Source organism: Dipodomys ordii, unplaced genomic scaffold (genome assembly GCF_000151885.1).
Source record: "Dipodomys ordii isolate 6190 unplaced genomic scaffold, Dord_2.0 Scaffold9, whole genome shotgun sequence".
Taxonomy (NCBI): domain Eukaryota; kingdom Metazoa; phylum Chordata; class Mammalia; order Rodentia; family Heteromyidae; genus Dipodomys; species Dipodomys ordii.
Window position 1 is genome coordinate 16,145,207 of NW_012267225.1, and position 27,659 is coordinate 16,172,865.

The window sequence follows — 27,659 nt, forward strand, 5'->3', positions numbered from 1 at the left end:
GAAGAAGAGGAAGAAGAGGAAGAAGGTGAAGCTCCTTAGAAAAGCACTCAAATAGTATAATGGAGGCCCTGGTAGCTATTTTGGAAATAAGATCCGGACTTTTTTTTCTTTTTTTTTCTTTTTTTTTGGCCTGGGCAGCTTTGAACTATAATCCTCTGGATCTTATCCTTCTGGGAAGTTAGGATTATAAGTGTGAGCCACCAACACCTATCAGTGACAATTATTTATAGGGAAGATTACATCTTGATTTTGAAGTTAGTATTTTTGGGAATGATTACTTTCTATGAAGAATATCTTAGTAAAATCAGACTCATTTCATGTCACATGCCATTTTAAATGTAAAAATACTTCATTATGAGTGTGTTCATTATTTTACATTTTACTGTCATTTAAATGATGATGGCTTTAGGTTTTTTTAATGTATCATTAGGTAACAAATTGCTACAAAGTGTTTTTAGAAATCATCTTAAAAATGTTTTCCTCTCTGAAATATATTTTCCTGGTGATTCATTAGAGACTTTCCAAGTTATTACATAAAGTTGCAGTGTTGCTGTTCTGGATAAGCACAAGACTCAATTCATATGAGTCCTGGCAGCTGAGAACATAAAGAACACCTCAAATTGCACACTAGTATGGTAATACACATTTAGAATCTCAGCACTAAGAAGCTGAGGAAAGGAGACCATGACTTTAAGGCCAGTCTGGGCTACATAGATTCTGTGTCATAAACAAATAAAAACAGACATGAAAAGAAAAAAAAACTACACATCATAGAGATAGTTTCTACCCAGTAATTTTAAATCTTCCTTCTTTCCTTAAAAAAAAACAAACACACAGTAATTGCTATTGATAAAAATATGATCTTTTTAATTTTGTTAACTTTTTAAAGTATTTTCTTTGATTTAGTAATATTTTACTAGGTATGCCTATGTCAGTGATTTCCAAATATTCACTAGAGTTATAAGGAATACTATTTTTAAGGTATCTTCAAGTCCTTGGGTATTAATTAATTAAATCTCATATTTACCATTTTCTTCATGAACCTATATGTACTCTGACAAGCCCACATTTCTCAGAGATGTAGTTTCCTTTTTTTTTCTGTCTGTTGTGGGGCTTGAACTCTGTGCTAGGCACTGTCCCTCAGCTCTTTATCTCAAGGCTAGTGAGCCACAGCTCCACTTCTGGTTTTCTGGTGGTTTATTGGAGATAAGAGTCTCACGGACTTTCCTGCCCAGGCTGGCTTTGAACCACAATCCTCAGACCTCAGCCTCATGAGTAGCTAGTGGCTTGAGCCACCAGTGCTCAGCAGATGTATTTTCTTTCTCAGCTTTACTCTCTTTCAGGCTGATGATTCTTCTAGAGTCTTACCTAGCACCACACATTTCTCTGTCTTCTTCATATTCCTTCATTTCCTTCTCATTGATCTTATGTCAGGTGTGAGAAAATGTTAATTTTTCATGGAATATGGTTACTATAACACTGATGTTTCCCAGAAGGTGGTTTGTATTGGTGTTCTAAGTTATATGTCTTTACCATGTGCTTGTGGAATTCTTTATTAAAACTAAACTATCTCAGTAAGTGTGGTAATAAGAGGATGTGATTACTAAATTCATTAGAAAGTTAATATGTAGAAGGTGTGTGGGTCTGCTTTCTAATATATGGGTAAAAATTACAGTTTACAAAATACATTCAACTCCTCTGCTTTTCCAAAATTGAACAGAGTATTGGCCTTCCTTCCTCTTCTATAAGTCTCACTGGGCAATATGTTCATGATGATCGTAAACATCCATGTTGCACATGTCTGCACTACTTAAATCTAAAGCTCCACCAAATATCATTCATATAACAAGCATACAGGAAAACTTTACTTTCAAAGCCCACCACTTTAATTGACTCCAATAATTTTAGTAAAATTGTGAGGATATAGCTATATTGAGAAAATCAGCCGGGTACTGGTGGCTCATGGTAGCTACTCAGGAGGCTGAGATCTGAGGATTATGGTTCAAAGCCAGCCCCGGCAGGGAACTCCTTGAAACTCTTATCTCCAATAAACCATCAGAAAACCAGAAGTGGTGCTGTAGCTCAAGTGGTAGAGTTCTAGCCTTGAGCTGAAGATCTGAAGGACAACGCTCTGGCCCAGAGTTCAAGCCCCATGACCAACAAAAAAAAAAAAGAAAGAAAGAAAAGAAAAAAAGAAAATCAGCCTAAAAATTTCCAATTAAATATTTCTAAAACATGATATTATGTATAAAATAAATAATGATTTATATTTCATATTTTATATTCTGATTAGCACATTTTTGTCTGAATATTTAGAGGGAACATGTCATTAAAGGGAAGAAAAAACCAAGGTTGAGGATTCTTCCTTCAGAAGAAAACTATATCCTCTATTCAAATTAAATTCCTTCTTTCAGACTTTTCCTATGAGCTTTCTAGACTTCATAGTTTTTGAACTTATGCATATAGAAATTTCATGCCTTACAAATTCACTATATATGACTAGCTAAAACATTGTATTAATGTTCTTAAAGTGAAAATAGGACTTAATGCAAAGTACCTTCCCCTGGTGAGACATTTTATTAAAATAATCAAAGTGTATTATTAAGCCACTAGAAAATGCCTAGGACTTATTTACAACATATTTTAAAAAATGATACAGTAGGATATTTTGCAATGACACAGCACTGTCATTTTAAAGACATAATTTTGTTATTAAAAATTCATAATATCTTTGTTTTTTCATATTATTTATTAGTGTTTGTAGTTGTTGCTGTTGTTTTTCTTTGGAAAGCTACCAACTTGTTAGTGAATTTTATTTTATTGTAGAATCTCATCAATATAAAGCAGATTCTCTCTAGTTACTGAGCCTTTGAGTGTCTTTAATATAGTGATCAGTTCTGTTGCTCACATTGGAGCTAAGATTTCACACAATGAAATGGAGTGCCAAACACTGCAAATTTAGGCATAAAATTAAAGGATCAGGTTGTTCTGTCCACTACTTCTACCAATATCCTTCTAAGCCACAGCCCTCCCTCCCTTTTGCCTTCTTTAATTCATCAGCCCTAAGTTGATTCACAGCCCAACTGCAGCATCACTCAGCACTGCTAATATGGAAGGATTGAAATGTAGTGTGGAAGTATAAACAAAGGCAAAACCTGAGCTACATGTGTGATCTCAGACTATTGAAGGCAGAATGTTGAAAGCAGAAGTTTGTTAGTTAACAGATGATTTATCTGCTTTGACACCACCGGGACAATTCTCAGAACTAGAGAACAGGAATAAACCAAAGGAAAGAAAGAAAAAAGAAATAACTGCAAACCTTATACAAAAAATAAACCAGCAAACAAACCTCTTGCTTCCATTTCTTAGAGTTCATTTTAATATCCATCATTTCATATGGTCATAACCACATTGCTATTGAGCCATTGTGATTCTCTCCTAAGAGTACCCTAGACCTATTCTAGTTACTACAAATGAGGGATTTTGATTTCTGTAATCTTGGTCTTATATATAAGTTTATTTGACTTGGGGAAGGAAAGGGGAATCACAGAAACACTGGGACAAATGGTGAACCAATGCAACAGTGATACTCATGAGACACTGTGTTGGAAAGGAACTTTACAACTTAGGATGGGGAGGGGAGCCGGGGAAATGGGAGAAAATGAGGGAGGGAATAACACTTTTGACAAGGAAATGTACTTATCACCTTACTACCTACATGTAACCTCTCTGTGCTTCACCTTTGCATTTTTTGTAAGTACTACAGAATAGTAATATGCAAATACAACTGAGAATTTCATTTAGTTTGATTTGTCTTCTGTTCAAGACTTCTGCTTCTGGAGACATGTTTTAAATAAATGAAAGCCATAATCATTTCAACTCCAACATAAATTGCATAGAAAATATGTTTTTAATTAAACTAACCATTTGAAAGCTTATGTAATAAATTTTATATAATGAAAAGTGCTTAGAAATTTTAAGTTTATCAAATTTGAGTGCATAAATAAAAGTTTATTTGGACAGAAAAATTCCATGAATTTCAATCAGTATGCACACATATATACACTTGTCTTTTGTTTATCTTCAAATATAAAATAATACGTAGCTCACTATAGGGCATATAATTGTTTTGTGATTTTTTTTCTTTCCTTCCTTCCTTCCTTCCTTCTTTCTTTCCTTCTTTCTTTCTTTGTTCCTTTCTCTCTCTTTCTCTCTTTCTTTCTTTTCTTTTTTTAGGGTGCCCATACAGAGTCTTGAACATGGCCTGGACTCTGTTCCTGAACTTTTTCATTCAAGGCTGGCACTCTACCACTTGATCCACAGTTCCACCTCCAAGCTTTTTGGTGGTTACTTGGAGATAGGAGTCTTACAGACTTTTCTTCTTGGGCTGGCTTCAAAATACAGTCCTCAGATCTCACCCTCCTGAGTAGCTAAGATTATAATTGTGATCCACTGATACCCGAATCACATAATTTCTAAAATGACAGAAATTGAAAGTAGTTAAAAATAGCAAATTAGAAGGATCTTTCTTTATGAGTTATACTCTGCTGTTTTTCCTCATAATCTCATTTTCCTAGCCATATTATAAAAGTTAAAATATATTTAATCACCCTATGAGTATATTTATAACTCTAAATTATAATTTTATATGCATACTATATAACTTATTATTTAACAGAAATAATTATAACTGATGATAATGCTATTTTTGGATTGTGAAAGGCAAATTATTTATTGCAATACATTTTATTGGCTATAATATTTTGCATGAAAATGAAAAAGGTGGAACCAAATATACTAAAAATGAGCATTATAGTCCTTTGCGCGCATTTGCTAACTATTGGCTAGATATTCCTAGCCAATTTCTAATTTTATTGCATTGAATACCATTTATTTGACAATGATTCTGAGTTAATTCATAGATCTCTCCTTGTATTCCTAACAAATGCATGTATTGACTATGGAGCTTCCAGGCAAATATGTTGTAAACATTGGATAAAAGATTCCCTATAAGAGTCCCATAGACTTTCCTGCCCAATATGACTTTGAATTGTGATCCTCAGATATCAGCCTCCTGAGTAGCTAGAATTATAGGCATGAACCAGCAGCTCCCATACTGAGACCTCTCTTTAATATACCGTGTACTGAGACATTAGCAAAACACATGCCCACCATTGCAGTGAAACCTTCATTCCCTCTCTGTACTAGTCCTATACTTCTCAACTGATTTTCAGCTTCAACTCTTGTCTCTTGCTTGCTTCCCAGTTGATTCTAAGTCAAGGTCAGAGTCAAGATGTTGCGCAAGATTTAGGTCCCACCAGTTCCTCAGCTCTCCCACTCCCCTCTGACCTCCCATACTCCTGTGCAGTGTTTTCCCCTCTTGCGCTCAATTCTCTCCTCTCTGCTTTCCCCTCTGCCCTGCTCTGGAGGAGTCACCCCAATTCTGCTGTCCTATTCTGGCTCATGCCAACTTTCATCCTGGGAACCTGTGGCTGCCTTCACCAGTCCCTTTGGCACTTATTCTTGTTATTTATTTCTCTCCTCAGAAGCCACCTATTATCATTCTAGATAAGTGATAATGTCCCTTAGTAGCACTCTTGAAAACTTCTAAATGGCTTTATCATTGTCTAATATATTAAGCATTTTCTTGCTAATTTGATGATTTGTCCTGTCACAATCAAACCAAAGCTCTATGAAGCAGAAATATCATTTGCTTTGCTCAGTCATACCTACCCACATAGATGTACACAGATGTGTAGTATATATTTTTTAATGTATTCAACTTCACACCTACTACAGATATGACTATTGAGCAAGTCTGTGTAAAATGCAACCACAGGGTCAGATAGTGATTTCTTTAGATACTCGCTTGAAAATATTCCCACAGTTATCCAAACTTGTTAAAAATATAACAATAGGGATGAAATAACAGTGTGATAGAGTCTGAGTATGGGATGAATATTACACTCTTGATTCCTGAGCAATTCTTTAGAAGAGTCCTGAAGCAGGGCCAAAGATGACATCATCTATATTAATGAGTACTAATTGAATGCTTTGGCTCCCAAACTTCCCAATCATCTGACAAGATGTGTAGCTTTAATTGAATCCACTTTATGAGGGTTTTTGCAGCCAGATACTGTTTTCCACAATGATTAGCACATTTTATACCTCCCCAGGCAGGGCAGAAATACCACACAGGAGGGTTTTTAAAGAACAATATAATTTTAGACGACACTTGTTCCCTTTGCACTTGCTGTTCATCAGCCCCTCAGAAGTCTTTCCTGTCATTTATGGCTTTGACTAGGTAGTAATGGTGAGATTATTATACTTAAATAGCTAACACATGGCACCTATGAGGAAAGTGCAGTTATTTGCTTCATTTGATTTTGTACTGAGAAACTCGAGTGGAGACTTGATCCTTCTCCTCAGATATAAAAAGATGTTTTAACATACCTATGGCCAGATATGATCAATTACATCTGCAGAAAGAGAAAAAAATAGCTCAAATTGCTGTGTGATTGACAGAACATCATTGAAGGACAAACTCCACCTAACACGTGTTGAAGACTAATAATTCAAATTCCATTTTTTGCAAACTTTTTTTTCTTTTTTTCACCCTGAATTTTTCCCCCATGCTACTGGTGCTTGAATCAGAGCCTGAGCCCTTAGCTATTTTTTGTCTGTTTGTTTGCTTGCTTGTTTTTTCCATTCTGCCATTTGAGTCACAGCTTCATTTCTGAGGTTCTCTTGGTGGTTAATTGGAAACAAGAGTCTCGTGGACTTTTCTAACCAAGCTGGTTTTAAACAGTAATTCTCGGTTTTCAGCCTCCCAAGTAGCTAGGATTGTCAGCCACTGGTGTCCCGGTATCCTGGGCTGTGAACTCAGCCACTTCCGGGTATCCTGGGCTGTGAACTCAGCCACTTCCCGGTATCCTGGTCTGTGAACTCAGCCACTCATACTATGAGCACTTTCTTCTTTATTTTTCAGGTAAGGTCTCATGGATTTTTTTTTTTTTTTTTTTGCCCAGGCCAACCTGGAGCACAATCTTACAGCTTTTGCTCTCCATGTAGTTGAGTGACAAACATGTACTAGCATGCTCAGCTTTTTGTAGATAGGGAGCTTAATAATTTGAAGACGTTTAAATAATTTGAAGACATGTAAATGATTCAGATTGGTTTTTCAAGGCAGGATGATAAACAGCCACACATCTGACGGCCTTTGACCCTCGGAAGCCCATTTTCAGAGCAACAACTATTATTCCCTGAAGCTATTTCTTCAGCAAACCATATCCTCTCTTCCTTTTGGTGTTCCTAAAGCCCAAACATGAGGACTTTTTAGTATGATGTAATTACTCTCAAGGGTAGAATATTATCATTGAAATCTAAAAGATGAATCTTGCAGCCATTAATTAAAACCATTAATCTCATTATGCAATTTTGAAATTCATTCCCTTAAAAAAATATGGGACAATGAATCTTATTGTTTTGTGTGTTTTCTTTTCTAGTTCCAGTAATGCTAATTTATGGTGGCCAAGGTTTTATTTTTCCCCATAACATTGTCATAGAGAAAATTTTTTTAGATATCAGAACAGTAATGAAAATACTCAAGTATATTAAATAAGAAATCAAGAATGCCAATGAAATACAATGCTAGAAGATTCATTTTGGTAGTTAAATTCTATTTATCATGTAATTATTTTCTAAAAATATAAGCTGTCATAAAAGAAATATTTTCTGTGTTAAGATACACAGCGTTTTCCCTTGTAGATGATTTATTTATATATGTGGTGTCTCCTTCTTCTACTTTCTACAGGGTGGTAGATCTAAGACATAGTAAAGCAGTGAAGGGACCTAAGATAAAAGGTGTAAATAGATTTACTAAAGGAATGCTAAGAGTGTTGTAAAATATGGGACATATTAATAGGACCAGAAGTGACTTAGAGGCCCATATTCCCTGCTCATGAGAGTCATGGAAAAATAATACTGAATGTGTTTGCTTCAATATATCAATTAATACATTTGCTTCGTAATCTTCTAAATTTCAGTGCCAAGAGATGTTGTTGGGAAGAATTGTCTTTTAAATTTCCTCTCTTCTCTAATCACAGCCGTTTCAGAGAAACTCATTCCAATTTTGTAACATGAATTTGAATCATGGCAACTCAAAAAAATATGCTGTATAAATATGGTTTATACAAATACATTTACCTGCAAACTTTAAAAATCAATAAATGTTCACTGTGTCAACGTATTCAAGTCAGTTAACATTTCATTAAAGTGACTATTTGTTTTATAATTAAATTGATTGGTTTAACTGACTTATTTATGGGAAACACATTCAAAATCCTGTCTTCTATTATTTGAAATACAAAATGAACAACCATTGTCAGTAGTCATCCCACTGTGAGCAACACACCTGAACTTGATCCAGTGAGGCTATGACTTACAAACTGATCTCTCTCTGCATCTCCTCTCTTCCTTTTTTCCCTAGCTTGTGAGTGTGTGTGTGTGTGTGTTGAACTCAGAGCATGGGTGCTGTCCCTTAGCTTTTTCAAAACTCAGTGCTGGTGCTCTATATCACTTGAGCCATAGCTCCACTTCTGGTTTGTTGGTGCTGGTTAATTGTATATAACAATCCCATAGACTTTCTCCTAAACTGGTTGAACTGTGCTCCTCAGATTTCAGTCTCCTGAGTTTCTAGGATTACTGGCATGAGCCACCAGCCCCTGGCTCCAACTCCCAACTTTTATAAGCATGCTTTTTGTTTGTTTATTTGTTTTGTTGCTTGCTTAATTTGCCAGTGGAAGAGTTTTAACTCAGAGCCTTTTACTTGTTCTGCTTGCTTTCTCATCTGATGCTCTACCACTTGAGGCATGCCTACAGCCAAGATTTTTGCTGATTAATTTGGAAATAGATTCTAACAAACTTTTCTGCCTCATCTAAGTAAAGTTTTGCAGAATGTGGGTTGCCGTTACTTTTTTTTTACTTGTTTAAATGCTTAAATTGTGACATAAATTAGTTTTACAGTGTTTCTCCATCACACATTCAGTATTGACTAGACTTATACCATAGAGCACATGCTTTATAACATGGATAAAGACTTAGCTTCAGTACTGGAAAGGCTGGACTTAAAGCCAAGTCTACCACTTAGAGCTGTGTTATAGACCTAGGACAGTTTGCTAAGCTTTTAAAGCCTCAAATTCCTTTTTTATGTACTCAAGGACTTCTGGTTATTGTAGGCAGTTTTATATCAGAAAAATGAATAACAATACTGAATACTGTAAATGTTACTCAGTTCTTCAGTTGATGTGATATTTGAATTTTCAACTTACTTGTTATAAAATTTTCTTTTTTTACTATTAATTTTTTATTGTTATTATAGAAATGATGTTCAAAAGAGTTAAAGTTATATAAGTCAGGTAATAAGTACATTTCTTTTCGGACCTTGTCCCCTCTTTCTTTGCTCTCTCCCAATTTTTTCCTCCCACCCCATCAATCTCTTTTCACTAAGCATGTGAAGAAGAGTCCCAAACTTGATGCTTCTTCTGCAGAGTCTCTCTTCCTATCTACCTTCTTCTGTCTCTCAGATGGCCAATTCTGCCTGGTCATTTGTGAATGGCACTGTGGTTTTCCCATTAATTAATTCACCTTAGTTTCATGTGGGAACAGAAGCTCCTTCAGGTTTGTGACTGATTGTTCTTGTATTTGTCTTAAAGTCCTCGATGATACTATTGACTTTTTGAGATAAAACTTGCCCTGCTCTTCTTCTCTAAAAAAATGATTTATTATTCCTTCTCCTGTTTCCTTAGCAGTGTACCTCTGTAACCCTCTTGAAATTACTTGCTACTGTTTTTCCTGTCTTCTCACTAAATGGAGATGGTACACAAAGCATATTCAGATGCACAAAGCAGTTCATGTTGTGAGTGCCTGAGAAATGCCTTTTAAGTACAAGTTGCAAATGACAATATTCAGAGGTATTGAAATTATATTTATAGAGTTGATGGCATCATGTTTTGTCTGAGAGCTTCAATATCCTTGGATAGTGTAACAGAAAATTCTATAAGGAGTTTAAAAAGAGTAATGAAGTTAAATTTTGATATGAGAATAAAAATACCACATATGAAGATTCTACTGGAAGATGTGATTCATTAAAAAAAAAAGACAGCAATATTGTCTGGCTAGTAATGACACCGATCAACATTTTATATTTCCAGGGAATTTAAGGTCCATATAGCACGAAACTAGTGGCACACACCTGTAACCCTAGCTAATCAGAAGGCTGAGATCTGAAGATTTGAAGTTAGCCCAGGCAGGAAATTCTGTGACTCTAGTCTCTAATTAAGAAGCAAAAGGCTGGAAGGAGAGGTTTGGCACAAGGGACGGAAATCTAATCTTGAGAAAAATAAAAACTCAGTGACAATGACAACATGAGGCCCTATTAAGTCTAAGTACCAGCACAAAATACGAAACAATTTAAAAAAGCCTTTGTAATATACCATAAAATTGACAGTTTCTGAAATTGCTGCAATAAATATTTACAGTTTTGTGCCAATACTTTACTATCTTTTGTGTATGTTTATATGGATCCTGAGGCTTGAACTCTAGGACTGAGTATTGTCTCTGACCTTTTTGGTTAAGGCTATTATCAAGACTAGCACTCCACTACTTGAGCCACAGTTGTGCTTCTGGATTGTGGTTGTGAATTGGGGATAGGAGTCTCACAGACTGCTATCCTCTGATCTCAGGCCTTTCGAGTAGCAAGGATTATAGGCTTGATCCACAGACATCTGACCCATATACTGAAATGTACAAATTAATACAGCTGTTAAAATTTCTGCAATATATGCAGAGAGAATATTTTAAAAAGTAGTAACATACCCAGGTTATCAATTGTTACCTGCTCAAATAATCAGTGACCTGATCCCCACCCTAGTCTTGACTCTTAGTAGCTTTCCTCCTGTGAGTTTCTGGAATGCTCTACTCTTTTACACTTGCTTCATTGTCTTTTGTTCATATCATTTTACTGAAGAATTCATTCTTGCTTTCCATTTTAACATCAAGATCATTTTCCAGCCACTAATTAATATTTTCTTCCTAAAGTTCACTTTTTCTGATCTATAGTAATGTAATAACCACATGATTATTTATATAATGGTATGTATAATAATGTGTACTAGCATTTTTATTTGTGTGAGTATTTAGATCCTCTGTCACTGACATTCTCCCTAGAAAGTAAAAACTCCAAATTATCAAGTAGTTTTATGATCTATTTATATTTGGACTGTATTCACAAGATATGCTCTATGCATTTTTCTCCTTTTATAAAAGTAGGAAAATTGCAATTAAAAAGTATATTTTCTGAACATCTACTGGGAGCAAGTATATGAGAATTTTTTCTTTTTTCATATATATTATTAATTGTAAGAAATACTGTACAGAGGAGTTACAGTTACATGAGTAAGGTAATGAATATATTTCCTATCAAGTATTATTAACTCCTCCTTTGTTTTTCTCCTACAATCCCTTCCCTCCACACCTTCCCAACTTCCCCTCCCCTGAAGTTGTAAAGTTCATTTTCAACATAGAGTCTTGTACATATCATTGTTACAATGGGTCAACCCTTATCCTTGTTTCAGCATTTTGTTATTTCCCTTCCCCTCCCCAAATTAGAAAAATGTATATACAAGATGCAAAGCACCAGAATCAAATACAGTGAAAACAGGGGTTATACCATAGGGGAAGACCATACGAAAGAAACAAAAAAATAGAATGGAAGAAAGACAGCTTCTTCAGTAAATGGTGCTGGCAAGATTGATTAAACACCTATAGAAAACTAAAGCTAGATTCCCATATATCATTCTGTACCAAAATCAACTCCAAATGGATCAAAGACCTCGAAATAAAAGAAAATACCCTGAAAATATTACAAGAAGGAATAGGAGAAACTCTAGGGCTCCTTAGCACAAGCCAGAATTTTCCTAATAGAGACCCAGAAACAAAACAAATCAATGAAACGTTAGACAAATTGGATTGCATGAAACTGCAGAGCTTCTGCATGGCAAAGGACATAGATAGCAAGATCATTAGAAAGCCCATGCATTGGGAGAAGATCTTTACTATTTATAGAATGGACAAGGGTCTCATATATAATATATACTTAGAACTCAAAAAAATTAAATCCCCCAACAAAAAATCCTCATAGAAACAACGGCCCAATAAATAAGTGGGCTAAAGACTTAAAGAGAGACTTCTCTGAAGAGGAAATAAGAATGGCCAGTAGACACATGAAGAAATACTCAACTTCTCTAGCCATAAAAGAAATGTAAACCAAGAAATCTGATAACAACAGATGCTGGAGGGTATGTGGCCAAAAGGGAACCCTACTGCATTGTTGGTGGGAGTGTAAACTTGTTCAACCAAGTTGAAAGCAGTATGGAGGTTCTTCACAAGACTCACATAGAGCTTCCTTAAGACCCAGCAATCCCTCTTTTGGGCATTTACCAAAGGATCACAAACAAGGTTATACCGAAGGTACCAGCACAATTATGTTTATTGCAGCATTATCACCATAGCTAAGATATGGAACCAACTTAGATGCTCCTCAGTAAATGAATGGATCAAGAAAATGTGGTATATATTTATACAATGGAATTCTATGCCTGCATCAGAAAGAATAACATTGCCCCATTTTTTAGGAAATGGAAAGATTTTGAAAAAAATTATATTAAGTGAAGTAGGCCAGACCCAAAGAAACATAGATTCCATGGCTTCCCTTATTTGCAATAACTAGTATATGTGTAGCTATGTACATGTGACCATACAAGATGATGCTAACTGAAATGAACCCCAAGATAGGGACACAAGTGGTGTTATCCTTCTTTCTGTTGTTTTTAATTTTTATTTATAATTTTTAAATTTTATTTATAATTTTTTTCTAATTTTTTTCTTTAGACATTGTAGCCCTAGTCATCAGGCAGCCCTGCTTTGTCGCTGATGCCCTGAGACCCAAACTGTCCTCACACTTTCCTATCTTAGTTTCTGACCCACAGAATCCAGAATCTTTTTTGTTTTTAATCTTTATTGGATAGGTGATTAATAGGGTGGTTACAATTATTTAAGTAAGGTAATGAGTGCATTTCTTTTTTAAACACCCTTACCCCTACCCTCATTTTCTCCCACTTATCCTTTCCTTCTTCCCTTTCTCCCAAGTTCTAATGTTCATTTCCAATACAGTGACTAGTGAGTATCAATGTTGCATTAATTCATTCTGTACTACTAAAAGCAAGTGACTTTTTTGTTAGCTTCCTTCTAGAATTTACAAGACTCCAAGGAGGATAAAAGAAGCAATTATTTCAAATCACTGTCAAAGAAGACTTCTCGTTAACATTTCCAATGTGTAATGATGATATATTTCCATGAATGCATACTTATGTCAAAGAAAATAAATAAAAACATTAATGAGTAATTTCTTGATGATTTTAGCACTCTCATTCTCTCTTTCTCTCTCCCTCTCTCTCTCTATATATATATGTATGTATATACATATATATATATACACATATAATAGGTGACATTAAGTTACCTTAATGAATTAGTTGCTTGAATATTTTCCATATTTTAATATTTCTGAAATTGAAAAACACATTGGAATTAAAATACATTGGAATGGGCCAATATTGCAGTGAAAAACTTGGTGGAATACCCAGAAATTAAGTGTCAAAGTATGTTTTTATTTTTTTTCGTTTTTGTTTTATTACTTAAAGAAATACAATTGCATAAGCAAGAAAATTGTGATCTTTAAAGAAAAATGCCACATAATTGCAGGAGGCAAATTAGATGCATTTCATGGTTTCAGGATTCTTAAAGCAGCTAAGATATCGACTCAGCAAATCTCTTGCATGCTTAGAAAAAAAACTCTTTAAAAGTTGCCTACAAGATCATAAGCATTAAATTTCCACAGCCTGACAGCTCTATGAGGAAAAGAGGAGATTGTATGTCATCTCTTTCAACAATCATAAACTAGGTTTCATGTATTTTATGCTTTAGAAGTTACATGGCTTTTAAGAATTGATGGCAGAGACCTTTTCTCTGTGTTACAGACCAGGCTTTTGATTATAGAATCTGCATCTTGCATTAGTTAACACTGATGTAAGGTCTGGCCTTGTCAGCATTATTTGATGTATGCCAGTATGTGTAACTCCAGGTTTTCATCAGGATAGTGACCTGCTGGACCGGAGGAAACACTGCTTCACTGTGCAATCTGAGTCTGGAGAGGACCTCTATTTCTCTGTGGAGTTAGAGTGTGACCTTGCCCAGTGGGAGAGAGCCTTCCAAACAGCCACCTTTCTAGAAGTGGAGCGGATACAGGTGAGGGTGTGGAACATAGACCCTTGGGGCTCAGAGTTGCATGATTCTTCCTCTAGAGTTCTAATAGAAACTCAACAGAGTTCTGAGAAGCTTGGCCTCTGTCTCAAGAACATTCAAATAAATGAATGACAAGGTATCTCTGAAGAACATTTTAAATTTCTACCATTTTATCCTTTTAAAGTGTCTCTTACCAAATAGCACTTGGTGACATGTTGCTCTAATATGAAGATTATATAGAAATGCTCCATTTTTTGTTGTTTACAAGGTTGTATCCTGTTCTCCAATCATGATCATTCTACACCTGCTATCTTCATATATTCTTCATTTGCTCATATTAATATTCCTTTAAGAAAGTGCTTCTTTCATCTGTGCACTTCATCAACCTTATACAGAGGGTGAAACTTGTTCTAAAGCTTAAGCCTTTGTGTATGCCCCCTGACTGCCACCTTCTTCCATAACAACCCATACTACCTCTTCCCTCTTTCCACCTCAGTAAATAATAAAGCCCCTTCTACTGTTTTTGTTGTTTTAGAACTACCTCCACTCTGTCTTGTACTTCAGTGACATGTATATGTTCTTTGCACTATCAGAAGTGAAAAACAAATATTTGATTTACTGTTTTTCTTTTAGCTTTTAGCTTCTATAGGTTTTTTGTTTCTTATTTAAGCATTTTGTTATTTCCCTTCCCCTCTATACGTGTTTTTTATGCCTCTTTATTGCTATATCAGAAATTTGGGCTCACTTGCTAAATATTTAGGTAGTGTTGTTTTCAATATCTGATATACGAGAATATGTATATGAAGAATTATGATTATCCTTTACATTTTCAATATTTATCTGTCACTGTAGTTGGTACAAAAGTAAAATAGAGAGAAGGCGGGTAATACAGATTAGAAGCAGTTATACCTGTGTATAAAGACAGCATAATGAACCTCCCAAACACTGAAAAAACAAACAAACAAAAAAAAGGGCGGGGAAGTAGGGAAACATCAGATGAGATAAACTTGCTCCAAGTACATAGAGTGCATCAGTGGAGTTCCATAATGAAACTCCTACGCATTATTAATTATTGCTTATTTAAAATAAACTCATATTTTCAAAACAGAAAAAAAGAAGAAATATTTCCCCTTTTTAAAATAAGTATGAAGAGGAGTAATGAATTGACTCAGTATTGATGAATTCATAAGTAAATTTACTTTTACTTTGAAATTGGTTTTAGCTGGTAGGACTAGAATTGGATTTCATTAAGAAGACTTAGAAGAGGATAGAGAGTTTCTAGCCAGTTTCTTTATAAATTTTCATATTGTTTTGAATCTCTAATTCATTTCATATTTATATAAATATTAGCATATTTATTTGTATGATCCAGGGAAATGTATTTCTGAAACATTTCATAATGGCATTTAAATAAACACTTTAAACCTGAAAAACATAATGAATATTGAAAGAAGGTAACAAGTTATATAAATGAAATGTTACATTTCCCCTAACATAATGCTAAGCTTAATGAGAAAAATTGAAGTCACTACAGCAAATAGCTTTCACCTAAAATATTCTTTTTTAAATGACAATACTTGAAAATAGCAAACAATTAAGCCTAATTAAGAGTAAATTGTTTAGCCTTGAACATTCCTTAGTGTTGATAGTAGCTTTAATAAAGTACTAATGGTTAGATTTGAGCATGGAAGATGCCTGTGTATTAAGCAAATAAAATTATGCCCCAACGCAGTTTAGAGACCCATTAAATGTATTTTAATCTACTGTTTTGAAAGATTTAAAGCCAAATGGGTAATTTGGCATGGTTATAATTTTCTATGCCAATTAGACTTTAAACACATGAATAATTGCTTTCTGGTGAAGGCAACTTGATATATTTAGCAATTATTATAGTCACAATATGATTGATTTAACATATTTATATAACTCAAACTACAAAAACAAATAATACATATAGGATGCTATTAACATTGTGCTTGAGATATAGCACTCCATCTTAATGTGAACTATCAGTACACTTTATCAGTTGAATATCCTATTATAGTTTAATTTTTAACTTCAAATAAAATCAATCTATGGATAGAGGATTGAATATTTTGAATATAAACCCCAAATCATTTTACATCTTTCATATCATTTGTTTTAATCTCTGTATTTATTGATGTTCTCAAAATATTCATACAAGTAACATTAAAATAATCTGACACCAATGAGAAAACTCTTTGTTTGTTGTTATGTGGTGTTGGTAATAGAACTTGAGGCCCCAGACATCCTAGACAAGTGTTCCACCACTGAGCTGTCACCCAGGTTACATTTGTTCATTGTTCTTTTCAGTAAGTGAAAAATGTGTTTGTTGATAGTTTGTGCCATATGATAAAACTTTGAGGCCTAAGGTTAGCATGACTCTTCTCTCTTGATTGCTGAACCTGTGTATTGTGATTTGCATGAATCAGCATTCTTTTTAAGTAATATCCATGAAATTCATAAGCTGAGGATTTCAGATCTTGCTCTTTAACAATAATTCTCTCTTGTTTTAATGGAAATGTATTCTTATACAGCTAGATGATATTACAATTGTGCCTCCACTACAAAATTTTGGACCAATTAAATTACCAAAATAGTGAATAGAGCTAGATCTGGAATATGGTTTTGCACACACATAATCCTGGTTTCGAGAAGGCTGGAGCATAAAGATGCTGGAGCATAAAGATTGTTAGATGCCAGTCTTATTGGGATGTTGTATAAAACAAAATAATATAAATTAAACTAAATAAATTAAAATGCAATGGATAGAATACTATATAAACACAAATACACATGTACATGAGAACACACACACACACACACACACACACACACACACACACACCCCTACCTATATAATTCCAGTCACTCAGGAGACAAAGAAACAAGGATTGCAGTTTGAAGTCATCTCTGGCAAAAATTCTAGGAAGACTGTATTAAAATCAATCCAACCATGGTGGCACATGTCTGTAATCTTACCTACTCAGGTAGGGAAGATAGAAGGATTACATTTTATGGCTAGCCTAGGCAAAAGCATAAAATGGTATTTGTGAAAAAACAAAACAGCAAAAGTAAAAGGACTAAGGCATAACTCAGTGATAGACAGCTTTTCTTGCAAACTCAAGGCACAAATGCAATCCCCCAGGATCACCAAAATATACAAATTTAAAAAAAATCCAAGCATTTTTGTTTGTTTTGCTTTTTTCTGTTTTTGTTTTGTTTTGTTTTGTTTTTGTCAGTCATGAGACTTGAACACTTGACCTGGGACTTGTTCCTGAGCTTTTTCACTCAAGGTAGTGTTCTACTGCGTTGAACCACAGCACCACTTCCTTTTTCAGTGGTTAATTAGATATAAGAGTCTCATTCACATTCCTGCCTAGGTTGGCTTCTAACAATGATCCTCAGATCTCAGCCTCCTGAGTAGCTAGGATTACAGGCATAAGCCACCAATGCCTGGCTATAAACATGTTTTTTATTTGTCAAAGAAGTACAGTTTTTGCACAATATAAAAACATAGCAAAGTACAGAGCATGATTGGAAACCTCTCCCTGAATATCCCTGGAGAAGTCAAAGGAATATTCTCAGCTTCTGAATTGTTAAGATGTAGATGTTGATAAAATAATTACATATGCTGTGTGAGTACTGTTGATATTTAAGTATTGTATATGAAAATAGGAGATGTCACCTAGGCTAAGATACTGATATTATACTAATAATCAGGAAACTAACGATGTTCTCTCATCTGTCCAGTGTAAAACTTATGCATGCGTGCTGGAGAGTCACCTCATGGGCCTCACCATTGACTTCAGCACAGGATTTATCTGCTTTGATGCAGCAACAAAGGTAATGGCTCAGGTCAGCATGGAGAAATATGTCTCTGACTTTCTCACTCATGAACCAGTAGAGACCGTCTATTTAGCATTTTAATGGGTCATGATTTGCCAAGGTTTAATTTTTCATTTTTGTTCATAGAAGAAAATTATTTTTAATCTGTTTATAGAAAAAATGTTCGATGTTTTAATACATGTGGCAAAAACAAACATACTGAAGTAAATTTATGTCAATTTCCATTTGTAAATACAAATATAGATATATACTTACAGAGCTATAGACAGATGTGTTTTCTTTTTTTATCTCTTTTCTGAAAGATTTGCACTAATGAGAAAAATTTCCTCCCCCCTACAATTTCATAGAGGATCCCTTTATGAGTTTTCTGTATCAGTCTTGAAGATCAAACTAAGAAAATCGTGTCTTTACTAATAATTAGGAGCGATAGAGAATGGTAGAATTTTGAGCTTAGGAGATTTTTCCCAGAAAATTTATGATGAACATGTGACTCAATAAGGCTTTTGTCAATTTCATAAATTTTCCATTCCACAAAATATGCCTCTCTGAGAAGTATGCACAATGAATGATAAGGTCATTTCTTCAGCTTGTCATATTTTTCATTTTATTTTTTATTAAAAAAAAAGCAGCCTTTGTAACAATGGACTGATAAAGCTAAATTCAACTGGAAATGGTCTCTCAAGATGTGTGGCCCCAAACTGCCAATGCTAATCCTCTCCCTGCAGTGTGTGATGGTCTCCCACGGTGTCTCCTTCCTTCCCCCATCCCCCATTCCCCACACTCAGTGCTAATCCCCTCCCTGCAGTGGATGACTCAGTCACTGGGCTTCAGAAAAAGATGTTTTCTTCCTCCTCAGATTCATTTCACTTTCCCCTTTATCAAAGTCTGGTATGAATGAAAATGTTCCTTCTTAAAGATTAATAGGCAATCTTTGGTTAGGAAACACATATTTAATTTCAAAATTAAGGCAGGTGCAGGATTTTTCAAAATCAAGTGCCAATAAAACAATACAGTGACATAAATGTCTGAGGGCCTTGGAGTATAGGAGACAGAGGGGAATACTTTGATGTTCAGATTCATAGGCTTCTCACAGTGGAGTCCAGCTCTTCTTAGGTAGAAAGAACAGCCCGTGGTTTTCTATAAATGTCTATTGTTTCATAGACAGCAATTGAGATTGTCATGTGCAAAATTTTATATTATCTAAGGATGGCCAAAGTTGCCTTTTGTTTGACATTGTGAAATTAATTTGCACAATGATGCAAGTCAGGTTAGCCATCCAGTATGTGGCCTTTGCAGGATACTCAAATATACAGTAGCTCTTAAATATACACAACAGTGTATATTTGACTCAATATATACACAAATATACACAACAGTGGCTGTTTTGATGATTCTTAATGAGACTGACATCAAATCAGGATAAACCCATGGGTATGAAATTAGTCTCATAAGTTAATTTAATGATTAATCAAGTTGGGTATTAAATTAATTTACTAACTTTAGAAATATATTAAACTGATTAGAAAGATAGTAAATTATAATTTTAAAAGAAAACATTGTCCACACAATTGTTATCAAAGTCTTTCCCAACACTGTGAACAAATCTTACGTTAGTAAACAAGATAGAAATCAGTTTTCTGAACATGATTTTAACTATCTAAATCTCTTCTGAGTTTATTTGTGAGGCTAGTATAACCCACTTCAGCATGTTGTTTGCTCTTTGTATAACAAAGAAAACTATAGTTCTCATACCCTCTCCAACATAGCTGTCTATTTATGTCCTAAGTATGCTGGAAATGAGTGCTTAGAAAGGAGAATCAAAGTTAATTGTTACCATTCCTCTAGTGAAACAATGAGAATATCTCCAGTAGAAGCCAGACAGTCTGACATCTCAAGGCCTCCCTGATCTTTTTGATCCCATCATTGGAAGGAAGCATCAATGGTCAAGGAAGTCTAACTTCTTGACAGCAGGAAAAGAATCTAGAAACTTTCTAATGAAAATGACCATTGTATTAATTGTCCAGGGAGTGAGAAATAGGAGGGAAAGTAGAAGTTATTCATGACAGAATATATAAAGAGCCTGGGCAAAACACTAAGCCAAAACCTACTTACAAGAAACTTGTCCTATTATGTGGAATGGGCATTGAAATTATTTTAAAATACAAACAAGGTAATAGTTACATGTAAATTTAAACAGGCTGTTTTCATTTTTTAACATTAAAAAAAATCTCCAATCTAGGTGCCATTGTCTCTAACTTGTAATATTAGCTGCTCATGAGACAGATCTAAGGATCCCACTTCACTGTCAGCCAAGGTAGGAAAGACTGTGTGAATGTTAAAAAATAAATAAATAAATTTTATTGTAAAGGTGATGTACAGAGAGGTTACAGTTAGCTAAGTAAGGTAACGAGGACAATTCTTTTTGAACAGTGTCACCCTCTCCCTCGTTTCCTCCCACTTTCTCTCTCACCTCTACACCCACCCTACAAGTTGTATAGTTAATATCCAACATAGTGTATAGTTACTATCACTATTGAATTGGTCCCACCATTTCTGTGATTCTCCTTCCCTTCTCCAAATCAGATAAATTTATATATAAGACAAAGTGCAAGCTGGGCACAGGTGGCTCACACCTTTAATCCTAGCTACTCAGGAAGCTGAGATCTGAGGATCACGGTTCAAAGCCAGCAAGGGCAGGAAACTCCATAAGACGTGTATCTCCAATAAACCACTAGAAAACTGGTAGTGGTGCTGTGGCTCAAGCTATACAGTACTTGCCTTGAGCTGAAGAGTTGAGAGATAGTGCCCAAGCCCAGAGTTCAAGCCCCACAACCGACAAAAAAAAAAAAGACAAAGTGCCCAGAAATGAAACAAACAAACAGTGACACTAAGGAATAAACCAAAGTAGAAACAAGAAAAGGAAAAAGAAAACAGTATAATTTAAAAAACCCTCTTGTATTCATTTATTGGAGTTCTTTTCAATAAGCATAATTTTATATGGTCATGTGCACATAGCTACTGAGACATTGTGATCCTCTCCTAAGAATATCCTCCTTTGTTCTCAGTGTGTGAATGCTTAGAATGCTGTTGAATGAATCATGTCCATGTAATTACTTTTTTTTTTTTTTTTACTATCGATTGGTTTAACTTGTAGACTTATAGCTATATTCTAGTTATCACAAATGAGGAGAACCATGTAGCCTATGTTTCTTTGGGTCTGGCTTACTGGGTTGATTTCATATCTTTGCTATAGTAAATAATTCTACATGGTTGTGCTGTTGGCTTTAGAATGGGAGGGTTTGTGATCATTTGGGTAAATGCCCAAGAGTGGGATTCCCACAAACAGTATAGCAGCATTCCTTCTTGGCCATATCCCCTCCAGCATCTGTTGTTATTAGTTTTCTTGATAATGGCCATTCCAATTGGGGTGAGATGGAATCTCAAGGTTGGACCCATCAAAATCCCAACAGCATTGTTCAATGATATAGAAGAAGCAATTCAAAATATTCATAATGAATACTAGAAGACCCCAGATGGTAAAAATAATCCTTAGCAGGAAAAACAGTGCAACAGGAATATTAATACCAAACTTCAAACTCTATTACAAAGCTATAGTAATAAAAACAGCTTGGCACTGTCACAAGAACAGGCCTGGGGACCAATAGAATAGAATCAAAGACCCACAAATGAGCCCACAGACCTATAGCCACTTAATCTTTGATAAGGGAGCCCAAAACACAGGAAAGACAGCCTTTTCAACAAATGGTGCTGGGAGAATTGGCTACACATGTATAGAAAATTGAAGTTAGATTCTTACATATCACCCTGAATCAAAATTGATTCCAAATGGTTCAAAGACCTCAATATAAGACCAGTTACCCAGAAAATATTACAGGAAGGGATAGGGGAAACACTAGGGTTCGTTGGCACAGTTTGAAACTTCCTAGGATCCAGAAACACAACAAATAAGTGAAAAGCTGGATAAATGGGATCCCATTAAACTGAAGAGTCAAAGGACATAAATGGCAAGATAAAGAAAGCCCAGAGAATGGGAGAGATTTACTAGCTATACAACAGACAAGGGCCTCATATCAAAATATACCTAGAGCCCCCAAAATTAAACCCCCAAAAGCAAATCCTCAAAGAAACAACAACCACATTGATAAGTTGGCTGAAGACTTAAAAAGAGACTTCTCCAAAGAACTATTCAAATAATGGCTAATACATACTTGAGGAAATATTCAATATCTCTGGCCATAAAAGAAATGCAAATCAAGACTATGAGACTCTTATTTCCAATTAATCGCAGCTGAAAGTAGAACTGTGACTCAAGTGGTAGAACACTAGACTTGAGCACAAAAGCTCAGAAATCATGCTGAGGCCCTGAGTTCAAGCACCAGTTCTGGCGCACAGGCACATACACACACACGCGCGCGCACACACACACACACACGTGTCTCCAGTTATTTTACAATTTTTATGTTAATTTCAAAGACTTCTAGACTTCTTCAGAATCCATGTCTAGCAGAATTTTTTAATGATTAGATTGGAAAGGGTGACTTCAGTAGCTCTGTTCATTACCTTTAGCTGAGCATGTTTTGTCCTGAGCTCCATCTTGGCCAGATCCTCTAACTAAACCCCAGGTCTTACGTTAGAAAGTCACAAATTGAGCTCTGTATAAAGCAGATAGTGGCCTAATAGCATATTAGAAGATGGAAGGGGGTTGCTTCATTATGCTATTTTCAAAAGCAATCATATTTTTCATTTCTTAACTGAATTAAAAAGATAATAATAAATATAAATAATAATGACAAAGTAAACTAAAAAAATCTCACCATCTGGGAAAATTACTTCTTTTGGTTTGCAGAGAGAAAAAGGCATATTAGACAGCATTTTATTCCATATTGAGATGGCTCAGAGCATTGCCGAGTAACTGGTTCCAGGACTAATACAAAGCAAAGGCTGCGACAAGAGTTGTTATAGTGTGGAGTTTAGAGGACAATGGAAAGGAAGAAAACTTTTCATAATGTTCAATGCTAATGCACTTTTTTTTCACTCATGGTTGATTGAGTCCACAGATCAGCTATACTCTGCTTCAGTTTAGACTGGCAATGTACGGAGAGGTTTCATTTTTTTTCCATTTCCTTCAGGGTGGCTCAGTGATTTCTTTTAGCTCATCTAGGTCTTGGTAATAATCAATTATTAAAACACAGTGTTTTCAATCATGGAGAAAATATTTCTACAAAAACTGGGCCAAAATATATTTTTGGAGTACCTACATAATCCATGTAGCTAAACATATACACCTGTTTTCATTACATTTTTTACAAATTTATTTGCACTCATTGTTTACATGTTAGTCTTCCATGTTCAAGTAAAGCATCACAGAAGTTGCCTTTAAAAAAGAAAGGGGTGAAATTATACAGACCAAAATTTTTGGATAAGGAAAGGACAGAATTTGAAGGCCTACAAGATGAGAAATCATGTCTGTAATGACTAAGACCCAGACTGTGAAAGGTATTACATTAAGGGTCTTGGATTGATTTTAAGAATAGAAGATTACCCAGAAGAATTTGAGACAGGAAAGAAATGATCAGTAGGATTTGAGAGCAGAAAACTAAGGAATAATGTGTGACTAGGATCAGTGAACCAGATGAAACACAGATTATATATCACCAGGATCTCTCCTCCAGTGTACATTATCCTCTCTGAGATTCCTGAGAAACTGTGCATGGAGGAAAAAGTCAAAGGAGCATCAGAGTGAAAAATAGTCCCAGTGTATCCACACAGCTCCAAGATGCTCCAGATGACTGAAAGGGAAGGCACAAAGAAGGATGGAATTGCACAAAGAAATGGCACTGCAGGACAAAGCTCCGGTGTGTTTGATTATATTGAATTTACACTATGGAGGGTCAGTCACTCCAACTGAGGCAGAGATTGCATTGATGTCAAAGGATAACTTTGAAGTAATGGACATTTGTGTTTCCTAATGATTTTAAATATATTTAAACAATAGTATTTTACTTAAAAGTGGAGAGCGGAAAGAACATTTTTTAATTTGTATCAAAAGGGTTCCAAGTTCTAATGGTTATAATAAAAGTGAGGGCATCCAGGACCAGCATATCTGAACAGCCAGATCCAGGGCTTCTCCATCATTTGTTATCCCACTAAATGGCAAGAACTTGCTCCAGATTTCACATACTCCATGATGATAACTGGAGTTTAGGGGTTGTTCATCTGTAATGATCCATTGTAAGGCTATGACCATTGTAAATCTTTAGTCTTGAATTTGGGCAATAGAGAAAGTGAATATTACACCTATTATTACTGTTTCTCTAATAGATTCTCTGGGACCAGTGGCTGACCCAAATTGTTACATTCTGGTCAGTTTTCCTTTTTTACGCTTTAATAGTTGAAACTGAATGCTGCTGGTTTAGAATACTTAAAACAGCTTCATACTAGAGGACATCTAAGAGTCAGTGCTAATATGCAACATGTTAATTTTTTTGTCATGAGCATCTCAGATATATAAAAACAATAAATAAAGTTGCAACACAAGTTTCTTATACATTTGATCTACATATAAAGTTAATATAGTAATTTTATATTTTCATTATATTTCAATCATTAATTATTATTGATTGTAAATTACAATTGTTGTCTGTGGAAGTTTGTAAAAACTGTGCCAACGTTGATGACCTTATTTTAAGAATGTGTGTTATATGTAGTAAGAAACAATAGAACCTTAACTAAAAACCTTCCTTCTAGTCATCCAGATTTTCTCTATAAAATTAGAAGACATAATTCAGCTTCAAAATAATTGTATTTCAGAATTAAATTCATTGTTAACACATAGTATGTAAAATTCATGAATATCTTAATCTACACAAGCCTTTCAACTCTTTCAGTCAACATTGATTTTTAGAGTATTTCAATGGTAAAATTTGAAAGAAAGTTAAGAGGGCCTATATTTACACTTTTCCATTTCTAAGAGTCTTTGTTATGGCCTGGGTATTTTAAAGAGTTACAAGATGCTGTTCCTCTCAAAAGCATATGACCTTTGTGTTTCTCTCTCTCTCTCTCTCTCTCTCTCTCTCTCTCTCCTATCTATGTTTTAATTTCATTTTATATGCTATGGAAATATAATACAAATGAATACGTTAAACTTCTCAAACTAGAATTAAACTTTATTGCTTATGTTACCTATTCTGCAATCTTTCAATTATATCACATTGAAGGTAAATATTAAAAATTTAAATTGTAAATTACATCAATCTCTCTTGCTACAGTTACCTAGCTAAATACTTCTTAGTGTCCTGGCCTCTGTTTGCAATTTAATGGTATTTCCTGCTTTGTGTCCAGCATTTGGTGGTTTGGTCATCCTTTGTTCTGTGACCAGAGTTCTATGTAATGTTCATCCTGGAATCTTCATTCAGAAGCACTTCTTTCAATAATCTGACTTAGAGGACTTCTGTTTGAGTGCCAGGAATGAGAGACATATCTCTGCATAAAACAAGGGATTGCAATGAAGTCTGACAGGGATATTAACGCTAATCTCTTTGTCCAGACTTGCTGTTCAAGCATATAAAATTAAATAGTAAGAAAGGAATATATGAATGAGCAAAATATCACCTAAGGATATGAGCAAAAGAGATTAAACTTTCATCAAATTCTGTGTTTTTATGTCTATTTTATTTTTTATTGCCATTCACATGCATACAAATTGAATGTAGTGCGTGCGTGTGTGTGTGTGTGTGTGTGTGTGTGTGTGTGTGAATTTATGCATTGCAATCATGAAGAGGGAAAGCTCTAGTTTGGTGAAAATTAAGTATATTTGAAAATCTAAAGTATCCCTGGATATCTGTGAGGGATGGTCTCCCCACTGACACCCAAATATGCAAATACCCCAACCTCTTTAAAAAACAATAGCTGTAGTATCTACATGTGTTTTCTGTATCATTTTGTGCATTGTAACTCGTGTCTAGATGGCTGTAATAATTGAAACAATGCAAATGTAATGTAAATACTTATGCTTTATTGTCTGAGGAAAAATGATATGGAGAAATGTCCCAGTTTTAAAAAATATATTCTACTTGTATTATGTCGAATCTACAAATGAGGAATACATGAATACAAAGGGCTGGCTGTACTTAATTTTGTTTTGCTTAAAATTTTCACAAGAAGCCGGATGTTGGTAACTCATTCCTGAAATCCTAGCTACTTAGGAGATTGAGATCTGAGGATCATGGTTCAAAATCAACCTGGGCAGAAAAGTCCATGAGACTTTTATCTCCAATAAACTACTCAGAAAAAGCTGGAAATGGGCTGTGACTGAAGTGATAGAGAGCTTGCCTTGAGCACAAAGAGTCTCAGGGACAGTGCTCTGGCCCTGAGTTCAAGCCTCAAAAAATAGTCACAAGAGTGGAGACAAAGTGAGAAATTTAATGATGATAAATATATACCTGTGCTTTTTCTAAAAAGGTCTTCTAATAGTTTTCTACCAAATGTGTTCCTCTAGCTCTACCATACACACACACACACACACACACACACACACAGAGGAAATCACAAACAGAAACAGTCACCTTTTAAAAGATGAGTATTTAGCTGGGTCTGTGGCTCATGCTTGTAATCCTAGCTACTCAGGATGCTGAGCTCTGAGGATGGCAGTTCAAAGCCAACCCCGGCAGGAAAATCCGTGAGACTCTAATCTCCAATAAAACACCAGAAACCCAGAAGTGATTATGAGACTCAAATGGTAAAGGACTAACCTTAAGCTGAAGATGAGGGACAGTGCCCAGGCTGAGTTCAAGCTCCAAAATAAAATAAATAAAAGCTTAGTATTTAAACAGATTAATTTTGTAGGGAGCAAAAAGAAAGGCAAGAGATGATACACGTACTTGTGCTTCCTTTAGAAGTACCACCATGGTGCAAGATGGAAAGAGGATTGTGTGAAATATTACTGTTTTATTTGGAAGCCCATAAAAACAAGGAAATGTGGCTCACTCCATAATTCCAGTTGCAAGGGAAGCAGAGACTGGAACATGGTGGTTTGACATAGTCTGTATAAAACATAAAATCCCTTCGAGATCAATAAGTCCATGTGCTGTCTGTATCTGCCAACTCAGCTAGGCAGGATGCCTAATGTAAGAGGAGCATGGTCTGAGATCAATGCTAGGAAAAAATTATGGATCATGTGTGAAAAATAAAAAGCACAAAGGACTGGCATCATGTTTCAAGTGGTAAAGTGTCTAAATGGCAAACATGCACCCTAAATTCAAACTCAAATACTACCATAATGTTTGAAAAGAAGAAAAGAGATAAGGTATTATTACCACGACCTTAATTTGTGTATAACTTATGAATGGACTGTATTTCTTAGTCATCTGCTACTGAAGAATATTTGATGTTGTATAAAAGTGAACTTA

General features: G+C 35.0%; 1 protein-coding gene across 1 annotated transcript in view; it reads left to right on the top strand.

The window, feature by feature from the left end:
* Positions 1 to 27,659, top strand: part of Sntg1 (syntrophin, gamma 1) — an 852,919-nt gene that overhangs the window by 786,127 nt on the left and 39,133 nt on the right. Inside the window, exons 16-17 of the mRNA XM_013009280.1 lie at positions 14,212 to 14,364; positions 18,136 to 18,228. Coding sequence (XP_012864734.1) covers positions 14,212 to 14,364; positions 18,136 to 18,228 — 246 coding nt within the window. The remainder of the gene's footprint in view (positions 1 to 14,211; positions 14,365 to 18,135; positions 18,229 to 27,659) is intronic.